The sequence below is a fragment of the Orcinus orca genome, chromosome 16 (genome assembly GCF_937001465.1).
Source record: "Orcinus orca chromosome 16, mOrcOrc1.1, whole genome shotgun sequence".
NCBI classification, from domain to species: Eukaryota; Metazoa; Chordata; class Mammalia; order Artiodactyla; family Delphinidae; genus Orcinus; species Orcinus orca.
The window spans coordinates 31,009,835-31,024,512 of NC_064574.1; the positions used below are offsets into that span (position 1 = coordinate 31,009,835).

At 55.4% G+C, this 14,678-nt stretch overlaps 1 protein-coding gene across 4 annotated transcripts; it reads right to left on the reverse strand.

The window, feature by feature from the left end:
* Nucleotides 1-40: 40 nt before the first annotated feature.
* ADISSP (adipose secreted signaling protein) lies at nt 41-13,318 on the reverse strand. 4 transcript variants are annotated; one of them, XM_004285296.4, is made up of 6 exons: nt 13,167-13,318; nt 6,667-6,783; nt 5,102-5,244; nt 1,931-2,069; nt 946-1,068; nt 41-708 (listed from the first exon to the last, which is right to left on the reverse strand). In XM_004285296.4, exons 2-6 carry the CDS (start codon nt 6,683-6,685, stop codon nt 608-610), a joined length of 525 nt encoding a protein of 174 aa, XP_004285344.1. In that variant the 5' UTR covers nt 6,686-6,783; nt 13,167-13,318; the 3' UTR covers nt 41-607. The 4 variants fall into 4 exon arrangements, with proteins under 4 accessions (XP_004285344.1, XP_049555455.1, XP_049555456.1 ...); XM_049699498.1 differs by having other exon boundaries at nt 5,102-5,266; nt 6,667-6,837; nt 13,167-13,308; XM_049699499.1 differs by having other exon boundaries at nt 5,102-5,266; nt 6,667-6,831; nt 13,167-13,306.
* Nucleotides 13,319-14,678: the final 1,360 nt, after the last annotated feature.

Consider the following 14,678-nt stretch of genomic DNA (forward strand, 5'->3'; position numbering starts at 1 on the left):
TCAGGGCCCTGGAGAACAAAAATCCTGCTGGCCTCTGGTATCCACTGGAAGTTTTATTTCTTTAGGGTTTTATCCCAACCAGTTGTTTAAAAACCAAGTAACACAGACCTGGGGGGTAGGGATTGGGAACTGCACCTCCCTCCTCCTCACCATGGACGGCAGTGGGAAAGAGAGAGGGGACAGGAGAGGTGGCTAAGCAAGACGACAGCAGCAGTAATGGGGGCAGCTACACCACAGAGCCAGCTCCCTCCTCTCCTAGGCCCTGGCTACAGCCCCTATGGCTTGGGGTAGGGGGGTGGGTAGAACCCACCCCAGGCCCTCTCCATCCCTCCTCAGAGAGCCTCCTTGGGGGCTCAGCCCATTTCTTCCAGCAGGAGACTGAGGCACACAGAGAGGAGGAAGTGGGAGAGGAGGATGCTGGAGAGGCAGGGAGGTGGCACAAATGAGGTGAGAGGTGTGGGCGAGGCTCCAGCTTGGAGGCCCTTGGACCCTCCACCTCCATGCCCATCCCTGGGAAGGGTGAGGAAGCCACACCATCACGCAGCATTTGAGGAGACGAGGTGGGGTTTAAGGCTGAGAGGCCCCGAGGCAGGTGGGGGCGAGGGCCTCAGTCGAAGCCGTGCCAGTCACTGTGCTCTGAGTCGTATTCTAGCTCAGCACCCACGCACTTGACACCATCTAGCAGCATGGGTGTGCCGTGGTGTCGGTCTGCAAGGCAGGTGACAAGTCAGTATGCCAGGCTGGACCCTGGCCCCACCAACTCCAAGGGGACTCCTCTACCTTCCCTCCCGGCTCTGCTAGGGGATGGGGAGAAAGGCACCCACCAAGGAGGTTGGGGATGGGCCGGGACAAGGATCCCTTTTTCAGACTCAAGGAGGGTGGAAACTCCTTGCAGCCAAGTTGGTGCCTCCCTCCTCTAGCCAGACCCGGGCCTCGAGCTCTCACCCATGACGCGCGCCTGCACCATCACGCGCACGCAGGTGCCGGTGCCACCTTCGCAGGCTAGCAGCATCTCCTCCTTGAGAACGCCCTCCTTGTGTGCTGAGTACTCACACTTGATGCTGTAACCTGCCCGGGCGATCAGCACCTCTGCGGCCTCCTGCCCCCACCCCCCAGCACTCACTGGCCCCCACCCACCACCAAGACCTCCAGAGGAGCAAGGATGGCCCAGGACCCTACCCCCAGGGCTGGGCGCATGGGCCTCAGGAACTTCCCATTCTTCATTGAGCTCTACATGCCTCTGCCTGCAGGCCAGAGGTCAAACTCAGGATTCCAAGAGGTGGAATTCCCCAAAAAGGCAAGCAAGGAGAGAGGGTGATGGGGAGGGGAAAGGAGGGCAGGGCAGGGCTTGAGCAGATCTGGTGGCAAGAGGCCTGAGGGGGCTTGCTCAATCCACTTGAGGGTGAGGTCATTAGGTAGAGGTAGAGGGAAATGAAACTGAAGCTGGGGCTTCGGTACATGGTGAAACTGATACCCTAGCCTTTGGGAGAAGGGGGGGCACTAAAGCTGGCAGAGTATAGAGAAGCAGCCCCAAGCCCAAGCCCAGGTTTGGCGGGTGATGGGAGGTAGCTGCCCAGAGTCCCTGAGGTTCCAGTAGCTTTTTCCTGAGGTACAGGCAGAGGGAGGGCTAGAGGCCCAGAGCCAGTTCCTCAGTGGCTCCCACTGTCCCATTAAGGTAACTATCAGGCAATGAGCAGACATAGGCCAACTGTGTGAGCCCATGGACTTCTGTTCAGGGAGTGGGGCCTGGGGTATGGGACCTGCCAAGGTGCCACACTGCAAGGCCATAAAGAGGCATCATGTCCCCTGATTGCTAAGCTGCCCATCAGCCCTAGATGGGGGAAGGAAGTACCCCATGCTCTCGCTCCCACTCACACCCAGGCCCTGCTGGAGGAGGGCAGGCTTCCAGCACCCCAAGCAGGGTACGCACCTTCTGGGATGGGCATGACGCTGAGGAGCTTGAGGTACAGGCTGGGGACAGGTGCCTCTCGGACCTCCTTGCTCAGCCTGCGCACTGGGGGCAGAGTGAAGGTAATCTCATACCTGTGCAGGATCTTCAGGAAGCCAACCTGCAGCAGGAGGGGTGGGAGAAGGAGGCACCTTCACTTACAGTCTCCCCCAGGGCCCACCCAGGTTGTGCCACTGATGATCCTGTGGGGCCCTACACTTGCTTCCTTGACAATCCCAGGGGAGCCTGACTCCCTCCATCACTCTAGTTGGTCCACACCCCTGGCCGGGTAGCTCTAGGCCCTTTCTCCAAGGACCCCATCCCTACAGCTTGGCCCACACACTCCTCAGCATCTGTCTCATGAGCCCTGAAGTTCCTTGGTGGCCATTTTATAGATGATGAAATGGAAGCTAGGAAATGACTGGCTGAAGGCCACAGTGTGGTCAGGGTATAGTCCTCCCTGGACCTCTTGGCTACTGCTGCCACACGTGGCACACAGCAAAGCACCAGCCACTGCCCACAGGGGAGGCTCAAAGCCCCACGACACAGGCCATCCACCTGCTCCCACCACTACCAGCATGTGGCCAGAGCCAGTAGCCCAGGGACTCTGGTCCTCTAGTCATGGCGGGGCCACCAGGCAACACAGATAGCACAAGATGGAGGATGGGACAGAATTAGAAAAACAGACACTAGACCAGCTGTGTCAGTCCAAAGCTGGCCCACAAGACTGGCACCAGCCATGGAACCTGGGCTCCGGCCCACCCTGCTGGCATGTGAACATGGATTCCTGCCTGCCCACTCAAAGGCTCACTGTGTCCAACAGTCCTGATTCACAGCCCGAGCAATTTCTGTTGTTCATACACAGAGCTTGGCCATCCTTGGAAACTCCAGTCATGTGAAGGGTCACAGGCCAGGGTGGCTGTTGGGCAGGTAGGCTGACTGGAGTGCCAGTCCAGGAGGTGCAGGGGTGCATGCTGTATCCGCAGCTCACATGCACACACACTCCTGTTCAGTTTCAGGAAATGGATGGCCCTGTCCTTTGGGGGAGCAACTAGCCTTTCAATGAGATCAGATGATGTCACTGCATGATAAAGCTCAGTCCCTGTGGCCCCCACACTCTGCTGGTAGAGGGCACACCTCTCAAGAGGACTTTCTGGCTGTACCTGCCAATGGTGACCCTGTGACCCAGCTGTATCACTTGCAGAATTTTCCAGGGGAAATACTCAGAGATGTGCAAAAAAAAATACTCATCACTGCCCTATTTATAACAGTACAAAACTGTAACACCAGGAATAGGGAACCAGCTAAATCAATGATGATACATATAGTGGAATACCAGGCAGTTTTAAAATCTCGTGGAAACCATCAGGAGATGGTTCACAACAGAAGCAAGCAAAACACAGTGTGTACACTGTGATACCAGTTTTTCATTTTTGGAAACAAAGCTAAAAAAGAAACTGGAATAACACACATCAAAATATTAACCGTAGTTATTTCTGGGTAGTATGATTGCGGGTACTTTTAAATTTCTTTATAGTTTTTTCTATCTTCCAGATTTTCTCTAATTACATGAATGGATTTTGCAATGGGAGGCAGGGAGCTATTTTTGAAAGTTTGGGTTAATTATGTTTATTCCCTTGGGGAAGTTGTCAGCTCTTGGAGGAAGAGCAAGGGTTTTAGAGTTGGGCAAACAGGTATGACTCTGGGCCCCTCCTCAGGGTGATCTCAATAAACCAGAAACCATCGCACATCCTCACCACCATGCCCTCCAGGGCTCAACTCTGGAGCACTGATTTATTGTCCAACCTGAGGGCCTCAGTCCCTGTTTCCCTCCAATCCATCCCCTCCAGAGACTTCCTCCTGCCCCTCCAAAGTGGATGTGGGATCCAACTGTGTGTGTCCCAGCAGCAGAGGAGACAAGAGTGTATGAGATGTGGCCACTCGGAGAGGAGGAGAGGGGAAAAACATGGGGGTGATAAATACTACTGCAAAGAGCCTAAATCAGCCAGAGGTTTGGCAGAGAAGAGTTAAAGTCACACCTTGTTATCAGCATAATTAGCCTTACACCTGAGTGACGTACATACATCCTTCCATTTCCAACTCTTTGGGGTATAAATTGTCTCTACTTCAGAGAAGGGAAACTGAGGTGACCTGCCCAAGGTCAGAGCCAGAATAGCAGGCCTGGACCTGAACCCAGGCCTGTGACACCACAGCCTTGACACCTGCCTTCCAATTGCAATGGTTGGGGTGATGCCGATGATAACAACAGCTCCACTCCCATTCAAGTAACATCCTATGTCAGTGGTCCCCAACCTTTTTGGCACCAGGGGCTGGTTTTGTGGAAGACAATTTTTCCATGGACCAGGGGGTGGGGGTGAGGTGGGTATGGTTTCGGGATGATTCAAGTGCATTACATTTATTGTGCACTTTATTTCTATTATTATTACATTGTAATATATAATGAAATAATTATACAACTCACCATAATGAAGAATCAGTGGGAGCCCTGAGCTTGTTTTCACTTGCCACTTACTGATAGGGTTTTGATATGAGTCTGCAAGCAACTGATTTATTATGGTCTCTGTGCAGTCAAACCTCTCTGCTAATGATAATCTGTATTTGCAGCCACTCCCCAGCACTAGCATCACCGCCTCAGCTCCACCTCAGATCATCAGGCATTAGATTCTCACAAGGAACATGCAACCTAGATCCCTCGCATGCGCAGTTCACAGTAGGGTTCCCACTCCTAAGAGAATCTAATACCGCCACTGATCTGACAGGAGGTGGAGCTCAGGAGGTAATGTGAGCAATGGGGAGAAGCTGTAAATACAGATGAAGCTTCGCTCACTCGCCTGCTGCTCACCTCCTGCTGTGTGGCCTGGTTCCTAACAGGCCATGGACCAGTAATGGTCCGTGGCCTGAGGGCTGGGGACCCCTGTCCTAAGTGCACTCATCTTACCACAGTCTCACACTTCCCATTTTACAGATGGGGAAACCAAAGCCCAGGGAAGAACAAAGATGTGCCTATGGAGCCAACTTAGAGGAAATGGAACAGGCTCAGGAAGCCAGGCAGGGCCAGGGAGAAGACAGATGGAATGAGGCTGATGATGGCGGGGGGGGGGCGCGGGGGGGGCGGGGAAGATGCACACATACCTTGACCAGAAAGCTGCTGTCGCTCTCTTGGGTGACCATGACCACAGAGTCATGCAGCTTCTCATCAAAGTGGACATGGCTCTGGGAGCCTTCTGCATCATGGCCTGTCGCAAAGCGGATACTCCGGACTCTGGGCTTATTGCCTACGAAGAGAGTGGGAGAGGGCTACCGGGGCTGTTGCCTTCACCTATCCCAGTAAACTACTCCACCGTGTCACCTCCCCGCCCTCTGCGACTGCCCTTCACATCATCCAGCATCCACTGCTGGGCTAGGCCACATCCTACTGGACAGTGGCGATCAAAGGCTTGAGGCTCCCACCTGCCCCTACCTGCTCAGTCCTCCCACAGAAAATACTCATCCTGAGAGAGGGTTTGTGGGGGTGGGAGTCAGGCATTAGCTAATATGACCCTTCACTTAGAGGGAATGGGGCTAACAGGGAAGAGACAGTCCTCCCAACTCCAAACACCAAGCAGTGCAGGACTCAGCCCCAGTCCTCAAGATACCCTGCCCCATGCTCTCCTTCACAGTGCCAAGCAAGCTCCCCATCTCTGGGATCTCCTCTTCCAGGTCTGTCAGTACCTGAGGCCCCCTGCCTGCCCCTCCTGCTGACCCAACTTGAGAGGGGAGAAGGGCAGAGACAGGAATGGGCTCTATGGGACCTGCCTGGGAGTGGGAGAAACAAACAGGGTCAAAAACCACACTCAGCCCTCCTAGGAGGGGCCGCGGCTGCCTCTAAACCTCATCACTGATCACTGGCAGGTAAGAAGGAAGAACCCAGGGGAGCCTCCAGGACCCCTCCCAGAAACGCCTTTCCTCCTCTGCTTAACCCCTCACATGGCCCACGGCTGTCTCCAGCTGGGTCAGGTTCTCCAAGGCCGGGAAGTCAGGGAGTTAAGGCAGGCAGAGCGTGGGAACTGGGCTGAGGGCCTGTACCGGGGGAGGCTAAGGCTGAAAGAGGCCCATCTTGCCAAGAGCATGACCCCAATCCTCTCTGACCCCCACAGCCCCTAGGGCTCCCAACAGCCCTACCCAGAGTCCTTTTGGTGAGAAGGCCTGGGCCAGCCCTTGCCTGGGTTCTTGCACACTCAGTGGAGGGCCAGGGGGCCAGCCTGGCATTTTCACATTCACTGCTGAGCCCCCCAGACTTGATCCTCATATATCCTACCAGGCCTCTCTTGCCTAAAACCTTCTATGAGCACTTCTAGACTCTGAATGAAACCCAAATTCCTTTCCACAACCTGCTGTGGCCCTACCCACCTCAGCAGCCTCAATGCTCACCCAAAGCCCCCTGTGCTCCCCAACCCCCACAGTGGAACAGGGAGGCTGGAACATGGGGCCATGAAGGCACACACCTCCAAAGACCAGCATACCATGGAGCCAGCAGGGGTCCCCGGGTTTGGCTTGGGTGTCCCCAGAACACTGGTGTAATGTAATTAGTACCTCACATTCAGACAGACACACACACACACTCACAGCCAACGCAGGCCCCACATGCAGCAATGCCCCTTCCCACCAGGGCCCGCTGGAAGATGCTACAAACCCCACCAGACCAGGCAGGCACTCACCTTTGTTGGCTGCAGCCATGGATGCCCTCCCTGCCACAGGGTGAGACACGCAGCTCCTGCCAGACACCACTGGTCAAGCTCAGCAGCTTCCCATGCTCCAGGGACACCAGCAGAAGCCTGATGCATGGGGAGTGGGGAGGGCAGGGGTCAGGGTCACCAATGGGCCTGTGGCTAGGGGAGAGCAGAGAGTTCCCTTTAGGAAGGACCAAAACCCCTGCTGCTCTCAGTAGCCCAAGTGGAACCTGCACCCCCTAGCAGAGGGGGCTTCTGCCCCCCAACTCCTCCACCCACTCCCCACATTCACCAAGAGCCCTCACCCTTGCCTGACACACTACTGACCCAGGGCCTGGCCAGCATGTACTGAGCTGCAGCTTCTGGGTGCCAAAGCACCAGCACAAGCCTCTTGTGCCCAGCCCACCTAAGGCTGGTGGGAAGAGGCAACCAGCAAAGGAAGGGGACTTCACTGGCACTTTCCAGGGGTCAGTTCTGGTGCTGGTGACCCAAAGGTTGGCCCATCCCAGACACACAGGCTGTACCATCCTACATCCAGAGACCACAGTATTCACGTTGCACAAGTGGGTCCAGGTCAGAGTTAACAATATGCTTGGAGGGGGGCAAATATGGGGGCTCACATAATAAAACATGTCCTCAGAGCTTTCCCTCCGAGTGATCGGTCAGGGCCATATACAGAACAGATACCCATGAAGGGGTTGCCGTCCATCGAAACCCACCATTCAGACTCTGGCTTGATTACTATCCGGCTGGCCTCCCAGCTCAGCTCCCCAAGGGCAGCCTCAGGGCAGAGACTGTGGGAGGCGCCTCCAGGAAGCCTGTGTGAGCAGCCAGGCCTCTGAAAGACTGGGCTGAGACCATCTCAACATCAAAAAGAATAATAAGTGCAACTGATGGAAACAGATGGAATTACATAAAATCAGAGCATTCACAGAGATTACAAAAAATGGGAGAAAGCAAAACAAACGAACCCAAATCCTCATTTGTCACTACTGACAGTAGCAATGCCCTAACTCTCTACTGGAAACTGGCAATATAGAGAACTAATTCAGCCTCTCTCTTGGCCTTTCCTATAACCAACTTGCCCTGGTGGTTAAAGGACAGCTCTTCTTTAACAAAGGAATGACCAACTGCTAAATAATTCTGCAACCCCCAAAACACAAATGCTAGGAGCAGCACTAATCAGTGGGTGCTAAACCAGTAAGGCAAAGGTTGAAATGGATGCTCACATATGCGCAAGTGCCACTGACAGATGACCTAGGGTTAAAGGGAACGAGTTTGCAATGGAGGGATGTGACATCAGTCAGTCTTGCATCAGTCAATCTCCTCTCAGAGTGGGACAACTGGACACACTGATGTCTACTGATGTGAGGCAGCACCAAGTCACAGCAGTGCTAACAGGGCAGCCCCACCCCAAATGTCTAACCTGCATCTAACAAGCCCCTAGAACTCCAACCTCAGCTTACCAAAAACACAGAGGCCAGCAGAATAAATGACTCCACGAGAAAGCAAGGAGACAAACCCAGAAGGCAGGATATTCTACAGGACAACTGACCTAATTTTTTTCCAAACTGTAAGAAGGAAAATAAAGGAGGGAGGTGGTTCTAGATAGGGGATGGGCCAACTACAGCCTGTGGGGGCCGCCACTGTTTTTTGTAAAGTTTTACTGGCACACAACCGTGCTCATTTGTTTACGTGTTGTCTAAAATTGCTTCTGGTTTTTTTATTTGTTTGTTTGTTTTGCCTTGCCATGCTACTTGTGGGATCTTAGTTCCCAGACCAGGGATTGAACCTGGGCCTGGCAGTGAAAGTGCTGGGTCCTAACCACTGGACCGCCAGGGAATTCCCTAAAACTGCTTTTGCACTAAAGCAAAACTACTTTGAGTAGTTGCTACAGAGGCCACATAGCCTGCAAAGTCTATAATATTTACTATCTGGCCCTTCACAGAAAAAGTTTGCCAACCGCTGTTCTAAATTAACACACAAAGAGACCAAGAATGGGAAAACTGACCTCGTTTTTTCCACCACGTCAGTTTCAAGAAGAAAAATAAATGGGGTAGGGGATTTCTAACTATCTCTAAAAAGAGACATTTAGGGGATAATTGGGAAATAATGAGTGGGACTGGATCTTAGATGACATTAAGAAATAAAAGCTGATCAGTTAGGTGCGATAATGGAATTGGATTACGTAGAGAAGTATGTCCATATTTGTCAGAGATACACACTAAAGGAGAGATAAGTGAACGACGTTGGCTAGTCCAGGGAATGAAGAGACTAGCCAACTTGGGGTGGCCTCAGAGTTGGGCCTGTGGAGGGCATAACCTTGAGGCCCCTCAGGTGCCGAGCTGCCCTGAGAGCAGGCCTCACCTCCCTCCCTACTTCCCAATGCAAGAGAAGTCCACCTAGGCCCAAGCCTGGCCTCAAGGGCAGGGCAAACAGCCTGGGTACCAGGAGCCCACATACGAGGCCTCAGGAGGTACAGGGAAAGGCAAGGCTTGGGTCTCAGGAATGCAGGAGCGGCCAGGGCAGAAACAGCCCCAGGTGAGTACTCTGAGGTCACTCCCAGAAGGGCAGCGCCTGAGCCCTGGAATGCCTAGCTGTCCCAGAGAGACTGGCCCCTGGAGAGAAGCCTGCCCTACCCTACCCACTCCAGCCATCCCCTGAAGCTGTGGACTCAGAGCATGTGAAACATGGCCAAGAGCAAGGGGCCAAGAGCAAGGGGACCCTCCTCCTACCTTGGGCAGAGGCTGCTCCAGCCACACCTCTGCAGCCAGGGGAAATGACAAGAGGCCCCCATTTCCCAGGACATTTCCTGGGAGGCCTGGATGAAACTCAAACAGTGGCTGGTAAGCAAAGGCTCCTGGGGCTCTTCATAAAACTCTCTTCACTTCATAAAACCCCAGTACACACAGAGTCCGGTCCCTGTCTTCCTCCCCAGTCCATTGCCTGTTGCCTGCCTGCCTGCCTGCTTTAACCCAGGCCATCCCCTCTGCCTGGAACAATCCTGCCCCCCATCCACACCCCAGCCTGGGTCTCAGCTCTAGAGGACGTTTTTCAAGGTAGCACAACCCTATCCCACCACCGCCCATCCCAGGATAGGCCTGAAAATCTTCAAAAAGGATCCCCTTTCTCACTTCTGGGATCATTTGATATCTATGTCCCCCACCTAACAAGGGCGGTGACTGTGTTTTTGCCAAACGCTGTGTTCCCAGCATCCAGCCCAGCACCTGGCAGGGAGCAGCTGTGTTCAGTTTATATTTGTTAAATGAATGAATGACCAAACTAAGTGGAGCCCAAGCATGGGCCTCAGCTGGGCCCTCTAGGCAGATGTGGCACCAGGGCCCAGAGGCTCTCAGAAGAGGAACCGCCCCATCTCATTCTTTAAGCCAACCCCTGCCCTGGAGGGCACTCCCTTCCCCCCATCTCAGAGTGGGGCCCCCTGATGGGCATCTTCTAGCCTGGCCACAATCAGCTGTTACCTGCCCCCTCAACCTTGAAATGGAAAGTCCACTGAGGGCCGGACCTGCGTCTCTTGCACTGCCCAGAGCTCAGGACAGAGCAAGCACTCAGGCACTGCCTTGTAACCCTTGGGCAATGAGAACGCAGAGCGAGGAGGCAAGTGACTTCAGGGGCTCAGAGAAGGCTGGAAAAAGCTCCTTTCCTAGCAGAAAGCCTCTCTGGTCGCTGTCCCCTGTGAGCCAGACTCTCGTCCACGCACAATTCTTCATCAGAATCAGGAGGAGATGGCATTGGGCCACAACTCCCGAAGCCCCCATAACTCCCGAAGCCCGTGCGCCTAAAAAGCCCGGGTTCCACAACAAGAGAAGCCAACACGCTGAGAAGCCCGTGCACCTCAAGAGTAGCCCCTACTCGCCGCAACTAGAGAAAGCCCGCGTGCAGCAACGAAGACCCAATGCAGCCAAAAATAAATTATATATAAAAAAAAGAAAAACAGCTCAAGGGCTGAGGGGCCTCCCTCTCCCTTCCTTCATCCTGCCTTCCCCTCCCCACCAGGTCTCCAGGGATTGCCAGAGGGCAGACTGCTGGGAGCCCACTATGCCCTACAACCAGAAGGACTCATAAAGAAGAGGTGAAGAATATACATCCCTCTCGAGCAAAAAAAAGACACCCCCACCTTTAGATGGGCTGGCAACAGGTCAGGGGTGGTACCACAGAGAGTTACAGGATGGGGAGGGCTGGGAAGCTGGAACAAGGGCCTTCGGGGACTCCTTCAGCTCTCAGTTAATCTCAGGTAAATTGGCGGAACCTTCTCTCTGGGAAACAGAGCTCCCAGCTCAGATCCCTCTCAGCTTTAGACAGAAAGGCTGCTTCGAGGTTCTTCTACCCAGGGAAGGGCTCAGTCAGGCCCAGTGGCGCCTCTGGCACAAGGAGCAGGACAGGGAAATGGCAGCTGGGCAAATGGACAGATGGACAGTTACACAGGAACCCAGAGTTCTCAGCCCCTTAGATTCCTGCCCTGCACACAGAGTGCTAGCTGCTACTCCAGGCTGTCCCACACTGGGGCCCAAGGCTGAAGGGAGGGTCAAAGACAGTCTGTCCATGGCAAAGTGGAGCTCCAGAATCTGCCACCCTCTTGCCCTGTACCTCGCAGCTGCATCCCCACAGCACGTCTCTGCAGTCTCCAAACCCCAGGCATCGTAGGACCAGCCCCAGCTTGTCCTCTGCTTTGTGGCTAGGAACAAGCTTCTTGGGGCCTCGTTGCTCATTCATTCCTAATCCACATTCTCAACCTGTTCAAGGACTTTGAGTCAGGAACTCTACAATCTTCCATCCTCCCCACCCCAGCCTAGGACTCAGTCCTGGCTTAAGCACTCAGTCCCACAGAAGCCTCTCATCAAAGCTCAAGCATGTAAAAAGAGCACCCACTGAGGCCACACTAACCTGCTGACTCCAGGACCTGACATAGGACTGGGCCCACATACCTAGAACAAGGCCTGGAAAGACAAGGCTGAAGGTCAGGAGTGGTTGTGACAGTTTTATATCAACTCAGACTGGATATGACTCCATTTTCTCCTCCCTCCAGCAGGCCAAAGTTGCAAGGATAAGTATGGGTGTTCTCTCTCTTAAAAATGGGTGGAGGGCTTCCCTGGTGGCCCAGTGGTTAAGAATCCACCTGCCAATGCAGGGGACACGGGTTCGAGCCCTGGTCGGGGAAGATCCCACATGCTGCAGAGCAATTAAGCCCTTGCGCCACAACTACTGAGCCTGCGCTCTAGAGCCGGTGAGCCACAACTACTGAAGCCCGCACGCCTAGAGCCGGTGCTCCACAACAAGAGAAGCCATGGGGCAATGAGAAGCCCGCACACCGCAATGACAGAGTAGCCCCCACTTACCGCAACTAGAGAAAATCCACGTACAGCAACGAAGACCCAAGGCGGCCATAAATTACTTAATTAATTAATTAATTAGAAAAAGAATGAGTGGAGCAGGGGTGAACTCAGGAAGGGACCCCCACCATCTCCCACCCTCCTTTCTCCCCAAGAAGTGCTGCCCTCCTCTCCCCAGCATCTCCTCCCCACAACCTCTCAGGCCCGCAGCTAGAGGCTGCTCAGACCCCTCTAGCCTCCAGACTGCCTGCCCCACCCAGGCCTCAATTAGTAGAGGCCAGGCCAGGTCCAGCGGGTGACAGCTGCCTCTGACCTTCTTCAACTCCCTGAGCAGAGAAACGCCCTACCCACACTTCCCAAGGCCAAGGTTCAAGAGGAAAGGCAACCCAAGCCCACCCTTCTCAGTCAACCAGGGTTCCTGCTCACTAACAGGAACACTGGTCCAGAACCTAAACGAACCTTTCCTGCTCTGTGACAAAGGGGAAGTGGTGGCCAAGCTCCCAGAGACATCAGGGGCCTGGGTATAGGAATCTGTACCCTCTCCCGCCTCCATCCCCGTGGGTGTGGCGCCCCCATCCCCACCCCATCCTCATCTTCTAAGGGGACAGAGGAGTCTGGACGCCCCCCCATCACACTCCTCCCGGGCTGCGAGGCGTCGGCTCTGTCCCTCATAATCCTGTGCCGTCCCCACCCTCATCTCTGCTGACGCTGTTGTCTCGGGAGCCCGTACTCCCCGATATCACAGCCCTCCTCCCTGAAGGTGCCGAGCCACGCGAGGTTCAGAGGCTACTCGTCCAAGGTCACACACTGAGGCGATGACAATGGAGGGCGGGCGCGGAGTTGCTGACGGCGCTGACCCCATTTGGCCCCCGCCCTCACTGTGTCACACGTGCCCCCGACAGCGCCCCGCGGAAAGCACTCCAGCTCTACCACCTAACGGTCACCTGCGGCCCTGGGGCCTGACATCTCCCCAGCTCAGATGCCAGGGAGCCCTCCCCGTCCCGGGCCCGACAGCGGAACCCTCCAGCCCCAGCCGGATGGGGTCGCAGGCACCGACTACCCAGAACAGCGGCTCCGCTGGGAGGGGATCTCCGCGAGCGGGGCGGAACCGGGAGGTGGCGGAAGGAAGAGCAGTCTCACCGTGCGGGGAGCACCCCGAAGCCAGGAAGGGCAGGGACGACCGCGACAGCGGCGGCGGCAGCTGTGGCGGTGGCGGCAGCCGTGGCGGCGGCGGCAGCAGCGGGGTCTCAGCGCAGAACCAGAGGAGAGAGCCCCGCGCCGCTACCGCTCGCCTCAAGGGCACACCCCCACCTCCGCCCATTGGTCGACCGAAGGGGTGGGGCGAGGGCACTTCAGACCAATAAGCAGGCCCCAAAGAACCGCCAACGGGCGTTGCGCCTCTGCGTCACCTGCAGGAGCCCCTGCGGCTGCGCCGTGCGAGCCCACGCCCCGGGGCCCCGCAAGTTCTCGCGATGAAGTCAGCCAGGGCGCTCTCCGTGGCCAGGCGGCAGGATACCGTAGAAGCAAGAGAAGGTAGAAGCGCCCTTAATAGGCCCTACGCGTGTCTACTTTCAGCCTGGGGGTTTGCTCCTCCTGTCTCCGCCCAACCTGGAAGGGGCGTCCCCTGGGCTCTGTCCCTTGAGCGGCCGTAAGGTGGGGCTCAGAGCTAGGTGAGGCACCTGAAAGTCGCCTTCCGAGGCTTCCAAGCCCGCATTGGCAGTCGATACGGGCATCGCTAGGTCCTGTCCAGGAGCGGAGGAACCCTCCATTCTTCCCGCTCTGCGATCCCCGGGTTTCGGCATCTTCCCCTTCCGTTCCATCCCCCTGCCTCGGAGGAAGCGCTCCCGTGAGGAACTAAGACGCGTCCTGGGTGCCCTGCCGGCCCGGATAAGAATCAGAACAAAGAAGGCTCGCGGGGTGGGGGGTGGGAGAACTTGTGCAGGAGCCGCCGGGGACCGCAGCCTCTGCTCTCGATCTCCACGGAGGCGGTCGCAATGGCAGGGGGATGTGCCTAGTTCAGCGCCCCGGGGTGGGATGTGGGCGCCTGCACAGAGTCTGGGAGCAGAAATGTAGCCCTCGGATCTTTAAGGGTTCTAGCCGCTGCTGCGCCTGCAGGTCCTTGAACAACACCCCCTCCCGATTTCGCTGGCTGGAACAGGGTCCCTAAAGTACCCGCGGGGAACGGTCCCTTCTTCCAACATAACTAGGAGAGAGATGGTATGGGCAGCTTAAGGCCAGCTTCCTTTCAGAAAGAGCGGGGTCACTGCCTTTGGGGAGCCCCCAAGGCTCCTACCCTCCGCTGGATCCCTGTGGCCCCTAACATATCTTCGGGTCTCTGGTGAACACACTGTCGGCAAATTAATCTTCATGAGCTATTGTTACTATTGAATCCTCCCCTGTTCCAAAACGCTCTGTGCTCTGGGACTGTCTCCAGAAGAGCCTCAGACTTTTTAGCATCATTTTGGGTGATAAGTTCACACTCTGAAGTTTGAGATGCTGTCCTCCAGCATGGTCATTGGGAGATTTCTACATTCTGATCCCAGCCCATCCACTCTTGCCAGATGCTTTCTTATTACCCAACCCACCATTCCATGTGCCCTGGTATGCCTCCCCCACAGTTGTATTCACACGTCTATTCTATTCCTCAAGCTC

Bases quoted from the DNA above. Each gene is read 5' to 3' on its own strand.
- ADISSP (XM_049699498.1), bottom strand. From the start codon at position 6,792: ATGCATCAGGCTTCTGCTGGTGTCCCTGGAGCATGGGAAGCTGCTGAG. The intron at 5,267-6,666 runs GTGAGTGCCTGC...CAGCCCCGGTAG, and splicing joins CATGGCTGCAGCCAACAAAG to CCCTCTCCCACTCTCTTCGT. The intron at 709-945 runs GTGAGAGCTCGA...CCTGCCTTGCAG, and splicing joins GGTGCAGGCGCGCGTCATGG to ACCGACACCACGGCACACCC.